We start from the raw sequence: 25,113 nt of genomic DNA on the forward strand, positions 1-25,113 counted from the left end.
TGATCCTTTAAAACGGAGATCAGGAGGAATATTTTCAAACAGAGGGTGGTGAATCTGTGGAGCTCTTTACCGCAGAAGGCTGTGGAGGCCAAATCACTGAGTGTCTTCAAGATAGAGGTAGATAGGTTCCTAATTAATAACGAGATCAGGAGTTATGGGGAGAAGGCAGGAGAATGGGGATGAGTAAACATCAGCCATGATTGAATGGCGGCGGAGACTCGATGGGCCCAGTGGCCTAATTCTGCTCCTATGTCTTATGGACTTATGGTTTTATGGTCCATTGCCATGCACGTGATTGTTTAATTCTATGGATAAGAAAGGCGTTGAACGAAATGTATCTTTGTTTTTTGTTTTACACAACCATTTAATAAGTTCAGTCCGACATCATTTTTATTTTACCTGCACCAATAGAAGCTTCTTTGGCTTGGTTTAATTCTGAAAAAGAAATCTGATTTTGAGCGAAAGTGGAAACTAAAATGAAGCACAGAATGGTTTCTTGATCCTTACTTTTACTTTTATGTGCTGTTTCTAAAAAGAAAAAGCAGAGAACTATGCAATCGCAAAAGATGCAGGACAACTTTCAAGGTATGGAGAAGATGGACGAGACTACGTTTTGTATAATTCCTCGCATTGCCTATTTTGTCTCCTTCATTTCTGAGATGTATTTTGGGTAACCCTAAATTGTTTAGGATATCAAATTCCATGACTGAATGGCCTCATGCATTGTCTATACTTCAAATTCAAGACATATTGAATCGCCTGCGTTTTATGAATCGTGTCAGAAAAAGAAATCCTCTGGATTGGGAGAAATAAAAGTTGGAATACAGCCAAAAGAGCATTAGAAACAATTGCAAAACGATGAAGGCATCGAGTTTGCCAAGACAATATCCTCCGGCCTGAACTGACATTGCCGGAGCAAACTAATTGACAGAATCACATTTGAAGCATATGTGTTCTACATGTTTATTTTCATGACGCCGATATCGTAATGGGGATCTGGTGGAGAATTCCTTTTTACGACCGCCTCGGGGGCGGCGCCTTTTATCGTATGCTCGGCCCCCACAAAAACGGCATTATCGGGAAGAATGCCACACGCCATTGGGGCGGCCTCAGGTCGTCACCTGAAGGCCCCCTCCCATGCTCCGCCCTGATGGGCCGAGTTCATGATAGAGCGAAGCACTTGGGCTCTCAGTTTTCTTCAACCTCGCGTGGCGGCTGCGGGCTGCGCCCAACGCCATAACAGGCGCTGGCCATGGGGACTTCGGTTAAGGCGAGGGGCTGTTGGGGCGTTGGTCTGGGGTTTCCAGGGGGGGCACTATCTGATAGATCCGTCCATGTGTCGCCAGCGCCATCTTGCATGGCGCGACCGCTGCAGGTCGTCTCTGTATGCATGTGGAGCCACAGAAACGGCACTTTTCCGGCCGTTTATGGCGCGGGAGCTGGGGGATTTACCTGGCGCTGCTGCTAGCCCATCACCCGTCCGGGACTTGGTGAACGTTTGGGGCTGGTTGTGGCTTTGTAAAATACTACTGCTCCCAGGCTGGCGTCGCCACTTAGTCACAAAAGTGGGGATTCGAACCCATATTTTCAAGTCACTGGGTGGGATTGTCCGTGTCCCAAGACCAATATCGGAATCGAGGATCAGGCGGATAATCCAATCAGGTGCTCAAATTGGTTCAACACTGGTGTTCTATTCTTCTCCCCCTCCAAACGGGTGTCATCACGGCAGGTGCCACATATCGTTGAAACGGCGTTGGCGCGTCATTGGAAGGCCCTCCCCGATGCACGGCACACAATGGGCGCAGTTCTCGATTGCGTGGATTACTGGTGGTCTCAGCGGTCGGGAACCCTGCGTGACCGCCTTGGACTGTGTCCAGCGCTTGCAGTCAGCCCGGAGCCATGCTATTGGCGGGCGCTTCCACGAGGGCTGGGGGAACGGGTGGGGGGGCTGGGGGAACAGGTGGGGGGGGGGGGGGTGCGCTGGTCACGGTGTTTCCAGGGGGTGTCCTGTGGAGCTGTATTTGGATGATCAAATCTGCGCACGGACGCTCGTGGAGGGAATTTTGCCCGGTACCAATGCTAGCCCCTCACCGGTCCCAAGATTGGTGAGTGTTTGCGTCGCTTGTACCGTTGTAAAACGCGACAGTTTACGCCGGCATCAGCACTTTGCAGCAAAATCAGAGAATCCTGCCCACTTCGGCTTGATTCTCCAGTGACCAAAATCGCATTCCGAGATCCGGCAGAGAATCTAGGTTTGCACCAAAATCTGGGGCGCTGCTGCTTTTACATTGCCCTACCCCCTCTAAAAAGCGTATTCGAAGGTTATGCGGCACGCCATCGGGATGACCTAAGGATGTCACTGAGACACTCCCCAATGCTCCACCCCCGATGGGCCGAGTTCCCGATGGCATGGATCAAATATCCTTTTTTTGGTGAACCGGCGTGGCGGCTGCGGAATGAGTTCAATGCGACCACAGTCGGGGGAGGGGGAGGCATTCCGCGGGCAGGGGAGGGGGGGGGGCGCTTTGTCCGGTACTGGGTGCACTGGTGGGAGGTGGTCCGGGGGTGGCGAGGTGGGTTACGGGGAAAGTATATGGCAGGCCGAGTCCACGAGGTATGGCGTAGCCGCTGCAGGCCACCTGCGTGCGCATGCACAGCCACGGACTCGGTAATCCTCCATCTGTATCCGTAGGTACATATTGGGGCTTTACGCTGCATGGCTGCTAGCCCCCCACCATACGGAGGATCGTGCAGCTTTTGCGCCATTTCATCTGGCTGAAAAGCCCCTGCTCCCACACCCGCATAGCACTTAGTCTTCAAGTTAGAGAATCCAGCCCCTTATGTCTGGCCATTTGCAAACATCATAAATGATGTGAAGTGACTCAAATAACTAAAATTAAAGTAGCCACTAACGTCAAGGTCGTTATGCACATTGTGTACAACTATCACAAACTCGGCCAAGTTTAAAAAGTGTAAGTATTTCATACCGGAAGTCACCAACATGGCTGCCCAGTTAGCATGTGATATTTTGGAATGCCATAGGCTTTGCTGAACAGACATAATTCGTTCAGCTAAACAGGGAAACACAAGTGTTTTATAAAATAAACGAGGCTATCGCTGCGCCATTTTCTTGAACTGAACCGGAGAACCATATCTCTACAATCACTTTCTCCGTTACATTTGCTATCCTGGACTTAATGCATGCAATTCATCTCAGATAATCGATCGGGGAGTGCTTTCGGAACTCTCTGCATCAACACATTTGCCATGAATGTTTGTTACATGTTGTACCCATTCGGGAGGCTCATGAATCGCTGGTGGGCAAACCAAGAACGATTCTTTGCACCTCTTGTTTCCCAGGCCGAACTAATTTCCAAGTTTAAAGTTTCTCTCAGATCAGCTCCAAATATATCCGACTTGTTAGTTGAGTAGTTTATTTTTTGCTGCTTAAACTCCTGCTGTAGGACGATCTGCTTTGGAACGATTATATCAGAGGCTAACGTGTTTATATGTACCCCAACTGACACTGGGTCATTGAGAATTTTGCAACAATCGTGTGAAATTATAATGAGGTGCTACTTCCCACAGATCATATCGTTAACACATGCTTTGCTGAATCTTGTTAGCAAAGATTCAGCACAATGGCATTCAGATAGTTAGAACAGGAAAACAATAAGAACAAAGAAAAGTACAGCCGAGAACAGGCCCTTCGGCCCTCCAAGTCTGCGCCCACCATTGTGCAGGTCTAAACTATAATCTTCTACTCTTCCGGGGTCCGTATCCCACGATTCCCATCCTATTCATGTATTTGTCAAGATGCCCCTTAAACATCACGATCATCCCTCCTTCCACCACCTCCTCCGGCAGCGAGTGCCAGGCACCCACTACCCTCTGTGTACAAAACCTGCCTCGCACATCTCAACTAAACCTTGCCCCTCGCACCTTAAACCTCTGCCGCCTAGTAATTGACCCCTCTACCCTGGGAAAATGTCTCTGACTGTCCACTCTGTCTATGCCCTCATAGTCCTGTAGACCTCTATCAGGTCGCCCCTCAACCGTCTTCGTTCCAGTGAGAACAAACCCAGTTTATTCAACCTCTCCTCATAGCTAATGCCCTCCATACAAGGCAACATCCTGGTAAATCTCTTCTGCACCCTCTCTAAAGCCCTCACATCCTTCTGGTAGTGTGGCGGTCAGAATTGAACACAATACTCCAAGTGTGGCCTAACTAAGGTTCTATTCAGCTGCAACATGACTTGCCATATTTTATACTCAATGACCCGGTCTATGAAGGCAAGCATGCCGTATGCCTTCTTGACTATCTTCTCCACCTGTGTTGCCCCTTTCAGTGACCTGTGGACCTGTACACCAAGATATCTCTGACTGTCAATACTCTTGAGGGTTCTATCTTTCACTGTATATTCCCTACATGTATTAGACCTTCCAAAATGCATCACCTCACATTTGTCCGAATTAAATTTTATCTGCCATCTCGCCACCCAAGTCTCCAAACGACCCAAATCCTGCTGTATCCTCTGGCAGTCCTCATCACGATCCGCAATTCCACCAACCTTTGTGTCACCCGCAAACTTACGAATCAGACCAGTTACATTTTCCTCCAAATCATTTATATATACTATGAACAGCAAAGGTCCCAGCTCTGATCACTGCAGAACAACACTAGTCAAAGCCCACCGATCAGAAAAGCACCCTTCATTGCTACTCTCTGCCTTCTATGACCTAGCCAGTTCTTTATCCATCTTGTCAGCTCACCTCTGATCCCATGTGACTTTACCTTTTGTGCCAGTCTGCCATGAGGGACACTGTGAAAGGCCTTACTGACGTCCATATAGGCAGCATCCATTGCCCTACCTGCATCAATGATCTTTGTAACCTCCTCCAAAAACTCTATCAAGGTGGTGAGACACGAACTCCTCTTCACAAAACCATGCTGCCTCTCGCTGATACGAGCCCTTGCTTCAAAATGGGAGTAGATCCTATCTCGAAGGATTCGCTCCAGTAATTACCCTACCACCTACGTGAGGCTCACCGGGCTGTAGTTCCCTGGATTATCCTTGCTACCCTTCTAAACCAAAGGAGCAACATTGCCTATTCTCCAGTCCACCGGGACATCACCTGAAGACAGTGAGGGTCCAAAGATTTATGTCAAGGCCTCAGCAATTTCGCTCTTGCCCCCTTCAGTATTCTGGGTGTAAATCCCATCAAGCCCAGGGGATATCCACCTTAATATTTTTCAAGATGCCCAACAACTCGTCTTTTTGGATCTCAATGTGACCCACGCTTTCTACACACCCTTCGCCAGACTCAACATCCACCAATTCATTCTCTTTGGTGAATACTGATGCAAACTATTCATTTAATACTGGGCCCATTTCCTCTGGCTCCACACATAGATTCCCTCCCCTGTCCTTCAGTGGGACAACCCTTTCCTTGGCTACCTTCTTGCTTTTTATGTCCGTGCAAAAAGCCTTGGGATTTTCCTTAAGCCTATTTGCCAGTGACTTTTCGTGACCCCTTTTAACTCTCCTGTCTCCATGCTTAAGTTCCTTCCTACTTTCGTTGTATTCCACATAGGTCTGTCCACAGCCTTCGAGCCCCGACACATGCCTCCTTTTGCTTTTTGACGAGGCCTACAATATTCGTCGTTATCGAAAGATCGCGAAATTTGCCATATTTATCCTTGTTCCTCACAGGAACATGCCGGTACTGAATTTATTTCAACTGACATTTGAAAGACTCCCGCTTGTCAGATGTTCATTTACCCTCAAATGTCCGCCCCCAATCTAAGTTCTTCAGTTCCCGCCTGATATTGTTATAATTAGCTTTCCCCCAAGTTAGCACATTCACCCGAGGACCACTCTTATCCTTGTCCACCAGCACTTTAAAACTTACTGAATTGTGGTCACTGTTGCCGAAATTCTCCCCTACTGGAGCTTCTACCCCCTGGCTGGGCTCATTCCCCAATACCAGGTCCAGTACATGCCCTTACCTCGTTGGACTAGCTACGTATTGTTTTAAGAAGCCCTCCTGGATGCTCCTTTCAAACTCTGCCCCATCGAAGCCCCAGCACTAAGTGAGTCCCAGTCAATATTGGGGAAGTTAAAGTCTCCCATCTCAACAACCCTGTTGCTTTTACTCCTTTCCAAAATCTGTCCACCTATCTGCTCCTTTATCTCCCGCTGGCTGTTGGGTGGTCTGTAGTAAACCCCGACATTGTGACTGTATACTTCTTATTGCTGATCTCTACATATATAGCCTCGCTGCCCTCTGAGGTGTCCTCCCGCAGTACAGCCGTGATATTCTCCCTAACCAGTAGCCAACTCCTGCACCCCTTTTATCTCCCCCTCTACCCCGCCTGAAACATCTAAATCCTGGAATGTTTAGCTACCAATCCTGTCCTTCCCTCAACCAGGTCTCCGTAATGGCAACAACATCATGAAAGCACCGGCAATTTTGAATCAATTATTAAGACAACAATGAAAGTTTCCCACTGTGAACTCGTGTATTATGTTTTGAAGAAAAAAAAATCAACGTTAGTATGGTCGCGGACGTTAGGTTTTGCAGAAGGAAAACATGCGTGAAATCACCCAATGGAAAATATCTTACGGATGTCTTTGTCATACAAGTTCGATTCTGGAAGAGAATATGTTTAAATTTGAACTTCAATGTTCATGGCATGTGCACGTCAGGAACCAGAGAATGTCCCCACGTGCGCTCAGGTGCAGAACGTATGTCCAAACATCAAACATCTGATGGGCTGAGATATATTGTCTGGACCTCACCTTGCGTTCTTCCGACATTGATTCTGCTGTCCCTTACTTGAGTTCAATACATTAAAGGATCCAGAATTCTCCATATCTTTCCCTCGTGCTTTAAATATTAGGAACTTGGAAATATGTGTTCCCTCGTTGAAACAATCAGAAATATATCTTATAAAAAACATTGTGAACCATTTTTCTCATAACGAGGAAAACCACCAATGCCAACATTAAAACGTACCTTGAGTTTTCGGTAATTCCCCAGAATGTCCCAGAAACTGCCCTGTTGCCGACATCTGTTTTCTTGATCAGGTACCGTCATTCACATATTGTACCGTATTTAATACGACATTCAAATAGAAACCGCACAATATTGTGCATTATGAATATATGATTGCTCTTTAATTCGGTGGCTGAAATTTCGTGAGGCGCATCTACTTATTTTTTAGCGGAATCCCAATCTGCGTGAATGGCAAAGGTTCAAGAAGGTGTTTCGAAGCGTATTGTAGTTTTGAAATAAATGCCTCGTTTTGGCTCCTCTGACATGGATGAACTGGCACAAGGTTATTGTTGTTGTTGCATTTACTTAGGAAATTTTCAAAATTGTTTCTATGATAAGTCTAATAATCTATTTAATTGATTTAAAGACAAGAGTTTTAAAAATTATTATCTGAAGAACACAAACATAATCATCTGTACAGAAATTAATTTGGAGGAATATTGAGTTTTTCTTACAACTTCCAAACAACAATAGTGATTTAAGGAGAAAAAAATAACCCAGTGTCATTTAAAAATTACATTTTAACAGCCCAGCAAGTTTGCCCCGAAGCAAAGCGTGATCCCTCATTGGGCACTCTTCTTGATTCCCAAATGTTCAATGTCAATCTACTTATGTCGAATAGTTTATTATCTGAATGTAATTTGCGATTCAGGTAGTAACAATTAACAACGAGTTAAAACAGATGTTTAAGGCATTGCAAACTGTTAAAATGCTTAGCGGTGATCTTCTCGAGCTCGATAACACAATGAAGTGCATAGATTAGATAGATAGTCAACATCTTTTCCCAAAGGAAATGGAGTCGAGAACTAGAGGGAATAGGTTTAAGGTGAGAGGTGAGAGATACAAAAGAGACCAGAGGGGAATTTCTTTCACACAGAGGGTTGTGAGCATCTGGAACGGGCAACCAGAGGCAATGGTAGAGGCGGGTACGTTTTGCTCCTGTAAAAAACAGTTAGACAGTTACTTGGGCAGGATGGGTAGAGAGGTACACGGGCCAAATGTGAGCAAGTGGTACGAGCTTAGTGATAGAAACTGGGCGTCGTGGGCAAGCTGGGCCGAAGGGCCTGTTTCTATGCTGTGAACATCTGTGACTCTATGCCTCTATCTGCCATGTTGCCGTCCAACGAACCACACCAACCTCATAATTATGTGTCCATAGTAAACCTAAAACGTATACTCTGTCTCTTCACTTAGGGACTTATGTAGACTGTAAACAACTGAGAGCGGACTTCTCATATCAGTTCAGATGCATGTGTTTGGCCTGCCAAATTGAAAGTGCCCCGTTTATCAGTGTTATCTATCTCCTGTCTCCTGTCCGTTAAGATCTTTATGGGGAAGAATTCGGAGCAATCTTTCTAGGGAAGGATTACTTTATTTTGGAATTTCACAGAAACTGCAAACTGGTTCTCAAAACGTATGTATAAAAATATCGAACACATGTTCTTTTTGTAAAACACACATCTATTATGTGTGATCGTACTTTGATTTTATGAGTTTGGTGATACTCGTCTCCAACTTTCTTCACTCAAACTTAGGCTAAATTGCCGATAGTGCATTGGTTTCCTTTCCTGCAAAATCGTGAAGAGCGACGTTTTAATTGTTAATTTCAAATCAGTGTTTGTTTTCTCTGTCTCATATGTTCGCAGTAAGAAGTCTTACAACACCGGGAAAAAGCCCAACAGGTTTAGAACATAGAACATAAAATAGACAGTGCAGAACGAGACCATTCGGCCCATCGAGTCTGCACCGACCCACTTAAGTCCTCACTTCCACCCTAGCTCCGTAACCCAATAACCCTTCCTAATCTTTTTTTTTACACGAAGGCCATATTATCATGGCTAATCCACCTAACCTGCACGTCTTTGGACTTTGGGAGGAAAGCGGAGCACCCCGAGGAAACCCGCGCAGATACGGGGAGAACGTGCAGACACCGCACAGACAGTGACCGTGCGGGGAATCGAACCTGGGACCCTGGCGCTGTGAAGCCACAGTTCTATCCACTTGTGCTACCATGCTGCAAAATTCCGTGTTTGTTTCAAATCACTAGCTTTCGGAGCACTCCTCCTTCCTCAGGTGAATGAAGAGGTATGTTCCAGAAACATATATACAGACAAAGTCAAAGATGCAAGACAATGCTTTGAATGCGAGCATTTGCAGTTAATTAAGTCTTTACAGATCCAGAGATAGGGGGAACCCAAGGTTAAAGAGGTGTGAACTGTCAGGACAGTTGGTAGAATTTCGCAAGCCTAGGCCACATGGTGGGGGATGAATGCAATGCGATATGAATCCAAGATCCTGGTTGAGGCCGTACTCATGTGTGTGGAATTTGACTATCAGTTTCTGCTCGGCAATTGTGCGTTGTTGCGCACCCTGAAGGCTGCCTTGGAGAACACTTACCCGGAGATCAGAGGCTCAATGCCCTTGACAGCTGAAGTATTCCCCGACTGGAAGGGAACATTCCTGCCTCGCGATTGTCGCGCATAATCCGTTCATCCGTTGTCACAGTGTCTGCATGGTCTCGCCAATGTGCCACCCTTCGGGACATCCTTTTCTGCAGCGTATGAGGTAGATAACAAAGAACAAAGAACAAAGAAATGTACAGCACAGGAACAGGCCCTTCGGTACTCTAACCCCGTGCCGACCATGCTGCCCGACTAAACTACAATCTTAAAGAACGTTGGCCGAGTCGCACGAGTATGTACCGCATACCTGGTGGTTGGTGTTCTCACGTGTAATAGTGGTACCCATGGCGATGATCTGGCACGTCTTGTAGAGATTACCATGGCAGGGTTATGTGGTATCGTGGTCGCTGTTCTGAAGGCTAGGTAGTTTGCTGCAAACGATGGTTTGTTTGAGGTTGTGCGGTTGTTTGAAGGGAAGTAGTGGTGGGGGGGGAGCGGGGGGATGTGGATGACCTTGGCAAGATCTTCATCTTCATCGATGACGTGTTGAAGGCTGTGAAGAAGATGACATCGTTTCTCCGCTCCGGGGAAGTACTGGACGATGAACGGTATTCTGCCGCTTGTGTCCCATGTTTGTCTTCTGAGGAGTTTGGTGCGGTTTATTGCTGTGGCGCATTGGAACAGTTGACCGATGAGTTGAGCACCCTATTCCGTTCGTACAAGGGCATTTTTCAGCGTCTGTAAACGTCTCTTACGCGCCACCTCCTGTGTATACGGAGAGCTTGTCCAAAGGGGATGGCTTCTTTAATGTGTTTCGAGTGGAATCTGGAGAAGTGGAGCATCATGAGGTTATCCGTGGGCTTGCGGTAAAGTGAAGTGCTGAGGTGACCGTCCTTGATGGAGATCAGTGTGTCCAAGTATGCAACCGATTTTGGAGAGTAGTCCATGGTGAGTCTGATGGTGGGATGGAACGTATTGATGTCATTGTGTAGTCGTTTCAGTGATTCTTCACCGTGGGTCCAAAGGAGAAAAATGTCATCGATGTATCTGGTGTATAACGTCGGTTGAAGATCCTGTGCGGTGAGGAGGTCTTGTTCAAACGTGCATGAAGATGTTGGCATATTGGGGTGCGAATATGGTCCCCATGGCTGTTCCATGCGTCTGGATGAAGAACTTGTTGTGGAAGGTGAAGACATTGTGATCCAGAATGAAGCGGATGAGTTGCAGGATTGTTTGTGGAGATTGGCAGTTGTCGGTGTTGAGAACTGAGGCTGTAGTAGCAATGCCGTTGTCATGGGGGATGCTCTTGTAAAGTGCCGAGCCGTACATTGTGACGAGAAATGTTCCTGGTTCCTGGAACTACAGCCGCTGTAAGATGCCCTTGTACGAACGGGATATGGCGCTCGACTCATCGATCGACAGTTCGAACGCACCACTGCAAAATACCGCACCAACTTCCTCTGAAGACAAACACCGGACACAACCGACAGAGGACCCTTCATCGTCCAGTACTTCCCGGGAGTGGAGAAACTACGACACCTTCTTCGCAGCCTTCAACACGTCATCGATGAAGATGAACATCTTCCCAATGTCATCCCCAAACTCCCAATACTTGCCTTTCAACAACCGTGCAACCTCAAAAACAACACAACCCTGCCATGGCAATCTCTGCAAGACGGACCAGATCATCGACAGGGGTACCAACATTACACGTGAGAACTCCACCCACCAGGTACACGATACATAATCGTGCGACTTGGCCAACGTTGTTTACCTCATACGCTGCAGGAAGGGATCTCCCGAAGCATGGTACATTGGCGAGACCATGCAGAAGCTGCGACAACGAATGAACGGACATAGCGCGACAATCGCCAGACAGGAATGTTCCCTTCCACTGGGGGAACACTTCAGCAGTCAAGGGCATTCAGCCTCTGATCTCAGGGCAATCGTTCCCCAAGGCGGTCTTTAGGATGCGCGGCAATGCAAAATCGCTGAGCAGAAACTTATAGCCAAGTTCCGCACACATGAGTACGGCCTCAAACGGGACATTGGATTCATGTTGCATTACATACATCCCCCACCATCTGGCCTGAGCTTACGAAATCCTACCAACTGTCCTGGCTTGAGACAGTTCACCCTTCTTAAACCTTGGGTTGCTCCTATCTCTCGATCTGGAAAGACTTAATTACGTGCAAACGCTCGCATTCAAAGCAATGTCTTGCATCTTTGACTTTGTCTAGTTGTATATTTATGGAACATACATCTTCATTCACCTCAGGAAGGAGCAGTGCTCTGCCAGCTTGAGATTTGAAACAAACCTGTTGGACTTTTACCTGGTGTTGTAAGACGTCTTACTGTGCTCACCCCAGTCCAACGCCGGCATCTCCACATCATGTGTTCGATCATTATTCAGCCCAAACCCACGACCACTACTATCTAGAAGGACAAGAACAGCAATTAATGGCCAATGAGGGTTATGAGATGCTGGGCCATCAGAAGGGCATTTCAGAGTGAACCACATTGCTGTAACTCTGCAGTCATATGGTGGACAGACAAGATAAGAGTCATCGGTTTCCATCCCGAAAGGGGTAAGATTTAAAAAAACTTCATTGATGACAAATATAGGCATTTTAGACTTTTAATTCCACAAATTTATTGATTTCAAATTTCACCATCTACGTTGTTGTGATTTGAATCCCGATCTCTGGATTACTGGCCCAGTGACAAAACCAATGCGCCACCACCATCCCTTATATATCGCCGTTCCATCACTGTCGCTGGGTGAAAATGCTGCAACACCCCCCAGACCGAAGTGTAGGTGCTCATAAGCTTTACAATGTCAGCATTAAAACTGACATCTCACCAGCAGCTCTAAAGGCCAACTAAAGATTGGCAATAAACTGTACCCGAGCTAGCGATGCCCACATCCCTTGAAAATTAATGATTTTTAAAATTCAGTCATTTTGCCTCTTTGTAATTTTAAGGGATGAGCACTTCACTGCTCTTTTATCTATTCTCTTGAATTAATTTCCATAAGGGGACGTTGACAATCATTTTGCACTTTTAACGAAAGGTTTGCAGGCCATATCTGTTTTTAAAGCATTCTCAAACATCAGGCTTATCACGTTTTAAAATCTTACAGCAGTCTTATCTTACGTAGTACGTCACATATTGATTCGAATTATTCTTATTGTGCATTTTAAAAAATTAAGTTGAATTTGTTGAACACTTTTTAAGTGTGTACTTTATTGTTTCTCCCAACTTAATCATTACCAGATATTTTAGAACATTTACCATTAAACCTTAGGTGGCCCTGCCAACATAACAATACAGTGATCTTTGTTTCAGTTACTGAGGCCCCACAAAGCTGCTTACTTAGACCCCTACTACACTCGCTGTACACACACGACTGCTGGCAAAATTTGTTTCCAACTCCATCTACAATTTTGCTGACGATAGTGCGCCGGATCTCGAATAACAATGAGTCAGAATACAGGAGGGAGATAGAGAACCAAGTGGAGGGCGCAAAAACAATCTATTCCCCAATGCCAGCTAAACTAAAGAGCTGGTCATTGACTTCAGCAAGCAAAGCACTGTACACACCCCTATCAGCATCAACGTGGCCGAGGTGGAGATGGTTAGCAGTTTCAAATTCCTAGGGGTACACATCTACAAAAATCTGCCCTGGACTACCCACGTAGACACTGCCACCGAGAAAGCACAACAGCGCCTATACTTCCTCAAGAATCGAATGATATTCGGCATGTCCACATTAACTCATACCACCTTTTACAGATGCACCAAAGAAAGCATCCTATCTGGCTTCTTCACAGCCTGGTATGGCAAATGTTCGGCTCATGAACGCACGAAACTTCAGAGAGTCGTGAACACAGCCCAGTTCATCACAGGAACCTGCCTCCCACCCACTGACACCATCTGCACCTCCCACTGCCTGGGGAAAGCGGGCAACATAATCAAAAGACCCCTGCAAGCCGGATTATTCACTCTGCCAACTTCCTCCTTCGGGTAGGATATCGAAAAATCTGAGAACACGCACGAACAGACTCAAACAGCTTCTTTCCAGATGTTACCAGACTCGGTAACGATCCTCTTCTGGACTGACCTCATTAACACTGCACCCCTCTGTACTTCACCCGATGCCGGTGTTATGTAAGTTACATTACCGTAACAGCCTCCCCGAACAGGCGCCGGAATGTGGCGACTAGGGGCTTTTCACATTAACTTCATTTGAAGTCTACTTGTGACAATAAGCGATTTTCATTTTTTTCATTTCATTGTGTACCTTGTGCTGTTCCATTGTGTATTTTATTTTATTTCCTTTTCTTTTCAGGTACTTAATGATCTGTTGAGCTGCTCCCAGCAAAACACTTTTTACTGCAACTCGGTACACGTGACAATAAGGAAAATCCAATCCAGTTGGTTTATTTGTTTTCATTTGTAGCACGTTCCTTTAAAAATTGCCATGGGGTTGAATAACGTTATCATTTCAAAAATCAAGCACATGTTTCCATTTTATTTATATTGATAGTTAGTCCACTTCATTGCATTGTATTATATATGGAATAGGTGTATCCAAAGTAGAAATAAAATATTATGGATACTGAGAAACTCAAATTAAAGGCGTGAGTGCAGATGTGCAGGTTGTGCAGGTTAGGTGCAGGTTAGATGCACTTTGCAGGTTAGGTAGTTTGGCGATGCTAAATTGCCTTTTCGTTCCAAAGGTTAAGTGGGGTTGCGGGGATGGGTGTAGGTGGGCTAAGCGCTCGGAGTTTCTTGTTGGCTCTATGGGCCTAATGGCTTTTTTCTGCTTCTCGGGATTCCATTACGTAACAGCGCTTTGGTGGAGTTAGAAATAAGTTTACGATTCTAAATCGAAAATGACTTTTCCCCAAAAAGAAGTAAAAGCGACATATGATGTGTCTTTTGTTACTCGAATGTGGGAATCGCGAGGAAGAACGCAGTGGATAGTAGATCTGGGGTCGAGATGACTCGTTATTCAATGAAAAACATTTCATTGAAGAAATTACAGAGGGAGAGTGATTACTTTGGCACAGAGACAAATACTTTCCCCAGATTATTTTGACTGGCAGCAGAATGAACATCTCTTTCCCAAAATTGAAGAATAATCATATGAAAGCACGTGACAAATCGAGTTCTAAATTGTAAATTACATCCTTTTCTGTGTAATTTTTGGACACACAACTGTGTTCATGAGACTGTAAAAACAGTGCATAACGAGAAGAAATGGACATGTTACTCGAGCTAATGTTGGTGTTCATTGGAACACTGCAACAGCTCGAACGTAAAGATATTTTGTACAGTTCAAAATGTTGCCACATATCTTCCGGAATTGCAACGTCTCAAAAACTCATTCCAGGTGAAGCAAATATTTGTTTCTTCTTATTTCATTTTATTGTACGGGACACTTTTCCGACAAAGCCGTTTCACCTACATTGCGGGGATTGGGCGACGGTTTTGAGTAGTGGTGCGGAAACAAGAGCACGACTTTTAAGCTGATGAGTATTATAATTTACCTCGTTCTCCCATAACTCCAGGAAATCCCGAGGAAAATCGCCTACATTTCGATTCGGCTCGTTACCAAATTCGGGACTCAACAGTGACTTATGTAACACCATGCCATAAAATCTGTCGTCCATTTTAATTAGCTTTCTTTGCCTCGTGCTGATTCAAATATAGCGTAACTTTATCTGATTCCAGAGTTTACGGTTTTGGAATGAAGTCATACAAAATTAATGTATGAAAACCTTTCTGAATTCCACAAATTTGGCAACTTAATAAATGTAACTGTCCATCCATGTGATTAAAAAACACTGCCCACCAACATCGTATCGTCGTTTTGACAACAAGTTTCAGCAATTTGTACTTCGTTTGTTGCCCAGCGGTGTAGGCTTACCAGCTAGAATTTGTAGGTGTAGAAGTTGCTTCGCGCACATTTCTGCTCCTTGCTCTTCTCTACAGAAAATTATATTCCAGATCTTCCGAACCAATGTAATTTAAGAATGCTATTGTATCTGTTCCGCCAAATCAGGACTCATCCGCCTCCTCTTCCAATATGTCTGCCGTTTTGAAATGTTGTGTCATGGGCCTACTCATTTTCTAACCCTCGATCACCATGTCATCATGACATTGTACTGTTGAGTAAATCGGAATACTTATCTCTCTGTGTATGCATTGTCTGTTACTTTGTGAGTAATTTTCTCAGCCAGGTATAGTTGGTAATTGTTATTTTGATTCATTGTTCATATCATGTGCAGTTACTAATGCAATACTACGGTTACATTTTTTGCCCTTCCTGTCTCACTCATTATCAAATCAATGAGCTTCAGTCTACCACTCTGCTTGGATATATCATTTTTCTTTCAGGGGAACAACTTACTTGGCCTCCTTTACTGAAAAGCTCTGCTGAAATTAGTCGCCAGGAAACAGATATCAGCATGTTTAAACTGAAGTTCATTCCGGAGGAACAGTTGCTTCTTTCAAAATTGTTCTTTCCCAAACATTCAAGAACAATTCTTTCACATCCTTATTGAAATTGAAACAGTGAGGAATTATTTCATGTTTATTTTTCGCCATTAGGAGATTGTGTCCGCCATCTTCCAGTCGTATCATGGTGGCACAGCAATTCGCATTGTTACCTCACAGCTCCAGGGACCAGGGTTCAATCCCTGTCTTGGGTAACTGTCTGTGTGGAGTTTGCACTTTCTCCCTGTGTTTGCTCCGTGGTGGTCCCTTTTCTTCTCATAATCCAAAGATGTACAGTGTAGGTGGACTTTCCATGTTAAAATTATACCTTAGTGCCCAGAGATGTACAGGTTAGGTGGTGTTACAGTGATGGGTCTAGATAGAGTGCTCCTTCAGATGTGCCAAATGGCCTCCTTCTGCACTGACGATATTCTACGATCATTGCATGGTGGAATTACGTGAGTAGATTTCACACACAATTGCTAACGATTATCGAAAAAGCTCTTCGATTTAACATCCAGAGCACTATCTTCTTTCCGACTTTCCTGACATACCAGCAATTGGACTCCCGATCAGTAACCTCAGCCAATGTTAGTGCAGCTGCTGCCGCATTTTTGTTTCGAGGGTGCAATATATGCCCAATTTCTCAGGCCTTGCAGCGTGCCACCGACAACGCCATGCCTTTTCTACCTTTTTACGAAATATATGTATCTTATTAGATAACTTGCGAATTAATTAGTGACAAAAAACATGCAAGCGTTTCCTACCTTGGAATCAAAGAATGAACACCTACGGGTCACTCGACGAAACCACCCCCCCCCCAAAAAAAAAAAGACATCTTAAAGAGCAGTGCACATTTGCCCGTCTGCATTACAATTGACCTTGAGTTAAATTGTAAATTTTGCAATTTGTCCACGAAGAACTCAATTCCATGATTATGCTGTGCATCCGACGCTTCAAAGTAGCAAACCTGTCCTTTTGCACAGTAAGCCTCACATCCACCTGACAACGTCTGAATAAGGTTAAAGTACGAGCAGCAAATACAGATTCAGTTAACCGCCTCCAACTTATTTAATGTTGATTTGACTAATTACATAATTACTCATAATCATTGCATCTCACTCACCCTGGAAAGATGGATACATTCCATCAGACACTTAACAATACGTACAACATTTTTGCAAAGTCAGACAGTAAGAAAGTATCTAATTCGTACATTGTTTATGATATTTGATTCTGGGAACAGTTTTTAAATTATCTGCTCAGGTTCTTAATCTGGACAATGACGAACGCGTAAATGCTGTTGGTGCGATTCAATTCACGGTTATGCCAATAATTCTGGAGGATCAGGCGTTCCAATATATTTTTATTAACACGGTAATGATCTGCCATAATGCAGTACTAACGTGGTATGGCACTTAGAAACCCACGCATGAACTCAATCCCCACCCACCACCACATAACACCACATAGGGAGACAGTCCGATTTACTTGATGTGGATTTTTGAATACGATTTCAGAGAGTCCATCCACATCTCAACAATTGAAAACGAAGGGGATATCTCGAGTGAAGAGTCTTATGTTCGACTGACCTATTTTCTGTTTGAGGAATTCCTGTAGTAACGTGCGGGCTGGGCTGGTTTACCACAGCCGACGACTGTCATTGTACGTTGTGCTCCAGTTGACTCCAGTCAATGGATAAACTTACCCGAATCTCCTTCAGTATTCTTAATGTCAATCTCAATCAAATTACTTCTCGATTTCAAGTATGGTTTATCGTAAGCTGAACGTGAACTCCTTTTCCGTGTTTAACAGCGGCTGCAATGGGGGCCTACAGTAGCCATAATAGTGTCTAAACGGAATACACTTAATTCGATTTGCCTTTTTAAAATCAATGTGACATCAAACGTTTTACACTGGTAACGTCTTCCAGTTGTCTATGTATTTCGACACTACTTCTTTGATCAAGGAGCTGTCATTCTCTCTTCAGTTTTTTTTTACCGCAGCTTTCGAACACATTTGATCTTCGCTTACCGGATTGCCCACTTAGAAATGGACCAGTTCCTCAGGTGAGATAGCCAGAATTTCCATCGCCTGATGACTTCAGACATGTGTTTATCTTGGTTAGTTATTTCGGGCTTTGCCCATAATTAGGAACTCAGAACATAATCTTATTATACCGGCCCTTTCCGTTGTGCGATATGTAAGGAAATGGCCAGCAGATCGTCAACGTCTGCTACATCGTCTACTTCCTATACTCCTACATCTTATTCTTCTACTTATGCGTATTCTTCGACTTCTTCTGCTTCGACTATTGTTACTTCATTTTCTACTTTTAATTCCTCTACTATTACATCGCCTCCTCCCCTAAATGATTCTTCTTCTGCTTCTAAATCTTCCTCTTCTCCTTCTGTTCTTTCTACTTCTTCTGCTTCTGAGCCGTCGTCCCTCCTACTCCTTCATGTCCTTTTTGTACTCCTGCTTCTTCTTCTTCTTCAGCTGCTTCATTTTCACATTTCTATTGGCGGCATCTGTGCATCTTTTCCATTTGATTTCTGTGCTTGCTATTTTATTTTCCGTGTTTGAGTATGAAAAATTCAGGCGGGAATCCTGCAGGGACTGACGTTCAGCATAAAAGGCCAGCATAACAGCAAACCCGACTTAGTTACCCTTGCATATATATATACTTCGGTTGTACCACTCGCAATAGGCACTTTTAGTGTCATAATACGTAATGTACAGTCGGTGGTGCAGGCCAGAAATATCTGAAGGAACAAAACCAGCGAGCTCCTGAATGTAATTTATTTAATAATAATGTATATGTTTATTTGTACTTTTTATTGATCCATTGATTCATTTATTGATTTGATTACCCATACGTTTATGCGTTAATGTAGGCAGCTATACGTGTATTCAGTTATGCACTTAGTTATTTGTTTAGTTGCGTATATATGTGTTTATGTATGAAGTGCGAAGAAACAGTATGTGTCTTAATGCATAGAAACACACAAAATATGAGCAGGAAGAGGCCATTGGGCCCATAAAGCCTACTCTGCCATTCGGCATGATTATGGCTGATTATCCAACTCAATAGACTAATTCTGCTCTCTCCCCTTAACCCTTGACCCCCATTCGCCTCTCGTGCCGTATAGCCACCTCTTGAATGTATTCAATGCCTTAGCCTCAACTACTTCCTGTGATACAGCATTCCACAGGGCTGTCTGGGTGAATAAATGTCTCCTCATCTCTGTCCTAAATGGTCTACCCCGAATCCTCAGACTGTGACCCCTGGTTCTGCTCAGAGCCACCACCGGGAACATCTTGGCTGCGTCCACCCTATCTAGACCTGATATAATTTTATAAGTCTCTATGAGATCCCCCCCTCGTTCATCTGAACTCCAGCGAAAACAATCGTAACCTAGTCAATCTCTTCACGTACGTCAGTCCCGCCTTTACCGGAATCAGCCTGTCAAATCTTCGCTGCACACCCTCGAAAGCAACTACGCCCTGCCTCAGAAAAGGGGACCAAAACTGCGCACAATATTCTAGGTGGGCTCACCAAGGCCCTGTATGATTGCAACAACGTATCCCTGCTCTTGTACTAGAAAACTCTCGCAATTAAAGCCAACACACCATTAATCTTCTTTGCCGGATGCTGCATCTGCATGGTTACCTTCACAACTGGTGTACAAGGACATCCAGGTCCTGCTGGACAGGCTATCTCCCAATTTACAGCCATTCCGGTCGTAATCTCCCTTCTTATTTTTGCTTCCTAAGTGAATGATCTTGCATTTACCCAAATAGTACTGCACCTGCCATTGACTTTCCCACTCACCCAACCTGTCCAGATCATGCCGATGGATCTCCCCATACTCATCACAGTTCACCCTCGAACCCAACTTGGTATCATCTGCAAACTTTGAGATGTAGATTTTGTTCCCTCGTCGAAATCATGAATATATACCATATATATTAAATAAAAAGCAGAATTTATAAAACTGCCGATGATACCAAAATTTTAAAAGTACAAAAATGATTGTTGATACCAATCGTCTGCAGCATGGATGGACATGAAAACTAAATGCGAAACTGAAAATGTATATTTGTGAAGTGAAGAATGTCAGCAGATCGGATAAGGAGTTACAATACTGCCTGAATGGCGCAGTTGAACACAGTGTATAGATGCACAATGACATGGGGAGTATTTGCTTCGATCTTTGAAGGAGGCAGGAAGAATTACTCAGCAATGCCCAAGCGATGGTTTGATTCTTCCATTCTGTACAACAGTAGCGAAATTATGCTAAATGATTGAAAGCCCAGTTCTCTCTGCAGCTGTACCATTGTATCCAGTTATGCTCGAACCATTTTAGGAGGAATGTAATGATCGCTGAGCGGCTGAAGAAGACATTGTTCGGGCTGTTTCAACGGATGGAGCATTATTCGTTCTTTCAGAAAATGTGGGCAATATTGACTCGGACAGCAAGCATTCATTGCCCATTTGCTATTGCCCTTGAAGGGGCATTTAGGATTTAACCACATTGTTTCGAGAGTGGAGGCAGATATAGGCCAGACAAGGTAGGGCTGTGGATTTCCTTCCATAAAGGACATTAGTGAACCAGAAGCTTTTATTTTTCCAGAGCGCAATCGTCACGTTCTCTTCATTAGACTTCTAATTCCAGATTTTTATTCAGCTCCACGTTCAGCTGCCTTGATCGGATCCCAACATTATTCTGGATCGCTGCAAGGCTCGGACCGTGCTGATGCCACTACACCACCGTCTCCCCACGGGTTGCACATGTCTTATTTTTAAAAACACGTGCTGTTCTCCTTGCAGCGAATGAGGCTGAGTGGAGATTCATAGAATTGTTGACGTTGATGAATAATTTTTGATCAGGTCGACATGCAAATTTCTTTCTTCCAACCGTTTCAAGAGCAGGTGCTGCGACGCATAGAGACTCCGTTATTACCAATGAATCACTGAATTCTTTACGTCCGAAAGGAGACTGTTGACCTTTATGACAGCAGCTGCTCTCAGACTGAGCATTGCACCTCGTACAATACCATGCCATCTCTCCATGGGCCATAATTTTACCTGCACTTCCTTTTCAGATCACTCTTTCATTAGATCTTGAATGGTTTAACCGACTCTCCACCACACGATTAAGCTGTGCATTTAAAATCAGGGTAATTTGCTGCGTAAAACATTTGTCCACATATCATCTTTGGTTAGTTTGCACTGGTTAAATGGCAGAAAATCTGTACCCTTTCTTTTTCGGTGCTTTCCTGAGTTGAAACAGCCTCTCCATATCGTCTTTATTCAGATCCCTCATCATTTTCGCTACCACTGTGAAATCTCCTATTAGCCTTCTTTCCTCGACGGAAAGCCAACCTAATTTGCAGGTTAACTGTTAAGCGAAGTTCCTTATCTCTGAAACATTACGAATTTTTTTCTTTACCATCCTTAATAATTCCATATCCTCACTAACGTTTTGCGCACATAATGCGACGTAATACTGTGCTCAAGGTCCTATCCTGTAGAATGGCAACATAACGTCATTAGATTTGTGTATGCCCGCATTGATAAATTCCACGAAACAGTTATGCTTTAATCATAACTCTCTCAATCTTCCCTTCAGCCTTCAATAATTTATCTGCAGATATATCCAAGTCCCGCTTCTCCGAGGACGACTTTCGTTGTACACTATATCTAATAGATTGTCTCAGCACCTTCTACCTGTGAGCACACTTTAGACTTCTTTGCATCGAGTGCTATTTGCTGCAGGTATACCCATAAGAGTAGTTTTCAAATCCTTTGTAGTTTTGCACTATTTCCTTATGGTTTACAATGCCTCCAATTTTTATGAGGAGTTAATTTTTTCACAACAAGTCGTCACGAGCTTGCACCCACTGCCGAGCAGGTGGAAAATTGGAAAACATGTACTATTATAAAAAGAGACGGATGGGTACTTCATAAATAAACTTGCATGGCGGTGGTAATTGTTTGGATGAATATACCTGATTTAGTTCATCATTGGTGTCCAATGTGGATAGGATGGACCGAAAGACGTCGGTCTGTGCGATCAGCAGTGATTATATAATCTGCAGTAAAAATTTATTGGAAGAACTGCTCCCTTCAAATTTTCGAAGATGTTGGGAATTGCTATTATATAAATAAAATTGATTCAGCTGCATCTGTGTATCAAAATATTTTGACAATTTTTTCAACTTTCTAGATAATAATTATTAAGTGGACTGATCCATAAAGCCAAATTACGCTACTGAGTGTTAGCATTGATTTTTTTATTATCAGATGTTCAAAGTGACATTTGTTGTCCTACCTGTATCTTTCACACGCTTCCTTAGCTTTTCTAATTCTGAACAAAAGAAAATATGAGAGTCGGCACAACGAAAGAGAGGCAAAGGGCATGGTATCAAAGATAGGAAGTTTGAAGTACAATAGTTCCCAATGCTCACAGAGAAAATCGACGGCATGGAGTTGGCGTTAGTCAGAAAAACCGACCTAAAAACAGAGCATCTTCTACAAAACGTAGTACAATGAGAAAACAGCAGGTGATGTTGCAGTGCATGACGTGGTTGAGTGATTGTCTAAAGAACCTGGTTCGACAGCCAAATTGGTTACATTATATGACCATTCAGACACGAATGAAAACAGACAGAAAGAATCAAGGAGCAGGCAAAATAAAACTCAGGCAGGAATAAGAGATTTCAGACAGGGTGCCGCCAACAAACCTGTACATGTACGAAGGTGAGCAATCTCACACTGCACTTCTCTTATTACGTGCCCTGCATGAACTTCATGGCGGGTCTTCCGCCTCTATCTACGGAGAAAATTCTGTCTCCAATAGCTAGAGGTAACTAAATGGCCGGAAGCTTCATGGCTCACCATGAGTAGCAGAAGTGCCGGAGGAACGCAAAGCCTCAAATATTAATGTGTAGTAGAAGGGAAGTAGGTCATTTTCGCCGCATTGGAGGAGGAGTTGGGGCGCGACTGGACGGGGATTCTAGGTGGATCCAAGTCAATGTGTGACTGACTTGAAGGGGAACCTGCAGGTCCTGGTGTTACAAGGAACCTGCTGCTCTTGCCCTTCTGGGTGGGAGTGGGAGCGGGTTTAGAATGAGCTGTCGAAGCAATCTTGGTGAGTTACTGTAGCGCAGCACACGGCTGCCACTGTTTGAATGTTGAAAGAAGGGGAAGAATGAAGCAGACTCATTTATCCTGGATGATGTCGAGCTTCATGAGTGTTGTTGGAGTTACAGACATCCAGGCAAGTTGGAAATATTCCATTACACTCCTGACAAACACTCGTCTTGTGGCAAAGCGTAAACAACAAACCGGGCTATAAAGCAAAGCCGAGCAGTATCTACGGTCGCAGATCACCCCGCCCCGATGAACTCAATGCATTCTGTGCTCGGTTCGATCACAAATCCATCTATCCACTGTCGGATGCCCCGGCAGCCCAAAACACAGCCATACCCACCGTCACAGATTGCGAAGTAAGACCAGCCGTCCTGAAAGTGAACCCTCGGAAGGTGACAGGTCCGAACGGATCCCTGGTCGTGCTTTCACAGACCAGCTGACAGATGTGTTCGCGGACATCTTTAACCTGCTCCAACTCCGCTCCGAAGTCCCCCCCTCCGCCAAGAAGACCAACATCATACCATACCAAAGAATAACCAGGCAACGTGCCGCAATGACCACCGTCCAGTGGCCCTGACACAAATCGTAATGAAGTGCTTCGAGACGTTGGTCATGAAGCGCATCACCTAACACTCCCAGGACGTCTAAATGCACTGAAAATTGCATCCCACCACAACCCATCGGTAGAAGACACCATCTCCCTGGCTCTACACGGATCCCTAGAGCATCTCGACAACATAGACACCGATTAATTGGCTACAGCTCCGCCATCAACGCCATAATCCCAGCCAAGCTGATAGCAAAGCACCAAAACCGAGGGCTTGGCTCCTCACTCTGTAACTGGTTCCTTGACTTTCTGACCCCAAAATCACAATCAGTACGTATAAACAACAACAGCACCTCCACAATCGTCCTCAATACCGGGGCCGCGGAAGGCTGCGTACTTAGACCCATACTATACTCCTTGATAACACACATGACAGCGTTGAAAATATTGGTTCCAACTCCACCTACAAGTATGCTGACGACACGACCATAGTGGGTCGGATCTCGAATAACGATACGGCAGATTACAGGAAGTCGAGAACCTAGTGGATTGGTGCAACGACAATAAACTATCCCTCAATGCCAGCAAAACTAAAGAGCTGGTCGTTGACTTCAGGACGCAAAGTACTGTACGCAGCTGTATGCATCAACAGGGCCGAGGTGTACATGGATAATAGCTTCAAATTCCTAGGGATGCACATCACCAAAAATATGTCCACCCACGTCGACGCTACCACCATGAAAGGACAACTGCGCCTATGTTTTCTCAGGAAACTAAGGAAATTCGGCATGTCCACACTGACCTTTACCAAATCATACCATCGCATGCATCCTACATATCTGCATCACAGCCTGTATGGCAACTGCTCAGCCGAAGACCACAGGAAACTTCAGAGAGTCGTGAACACAGCCCAGTCAATCACACGAACCTGCTTCCCATCCATTGACTCTGTGTACACCTCCCGCTGCCTGGTGAAAGCGAGCAGCATAATCAAAGATCCTTTCCAAACGGCTTACGAACTCTTCCAACTTCTTCCATCGGGCAGGAGATATAAAAGTCACGAACAGATTCAAAAACAGCTTATTCCACGTCTTCCACGTTTAGGAGACTCCTAAACGACCCTCTTATGGAATTACCTGATTGAACGGCTTCTCCAGATGTCTATGGGTTTACATTGTGGACCTTGTGTTACCCTATTAATTATTTTCTTCTTCTTTTATTTTCATTCGAATGTACTAGATGATCTGTTTGAGTTGATAGCAGAAAAAATACTTTTAACTGTACCTCGTTACACGTGACAGTAAAAAAATCCAACATGCCTTGTCGATGGTGGACAGGGTTTGTGTGGGGTGGGGGGGGGGGTCAGGAGGCGAGTTACTTACCGCAGGATTCGTAGCCTTTGGCCTGCCCTCGTCGCCACAGTATTATTAGTCTGGGTAGTC

General features: G+C 44.5%; 1 protein-coding gene across 1 annotated transcript in view; it reads right to left on the bottom strand.

Annotated features, from left to right (window-relative positions):
* LOC140390318 (uncharacterized) overlaps positions 1-25,113 on the bottom strand; it is a 408,192-nt gene that overhangs the window by 244,044 nt on the left and 139,035 nt on the right. The window contains exons 29-31 of the mRNA XM_072475373.1: positions 22,304-22,339; positions 6,628-6,654; positions 400-435 (exon numbers count right to left, since the gene is read on the bottom strand). Of these exons, the coding sequence (XP_072331474.1) occupies positions 400-435; positions 6,628-6,654; positions 22,304-22,339 (99 nt within the window). The remainder of the gene's footprint in view (positions 1-399; positions 436-6,627; positions 6,655-22,303; positions 22,340-25,113) is intronic.

This window comes from Scyliorhinus torazame, chromosome 14 (genome assembly GCF_047496885.1).
Source record: "Scyliorhinus torazame isolate Kashiwa2021f chromosome 14, sScyTor2.1, whole genome shotgun sequence".
Classification (NCBI taxonomy): Eukaryota; Metazoa; Chordata; class Chondrichthyes; order Carcharhiniformes; family Scyliorhinidae; genus Scyliorhinus; species Scyliorhinus torazame.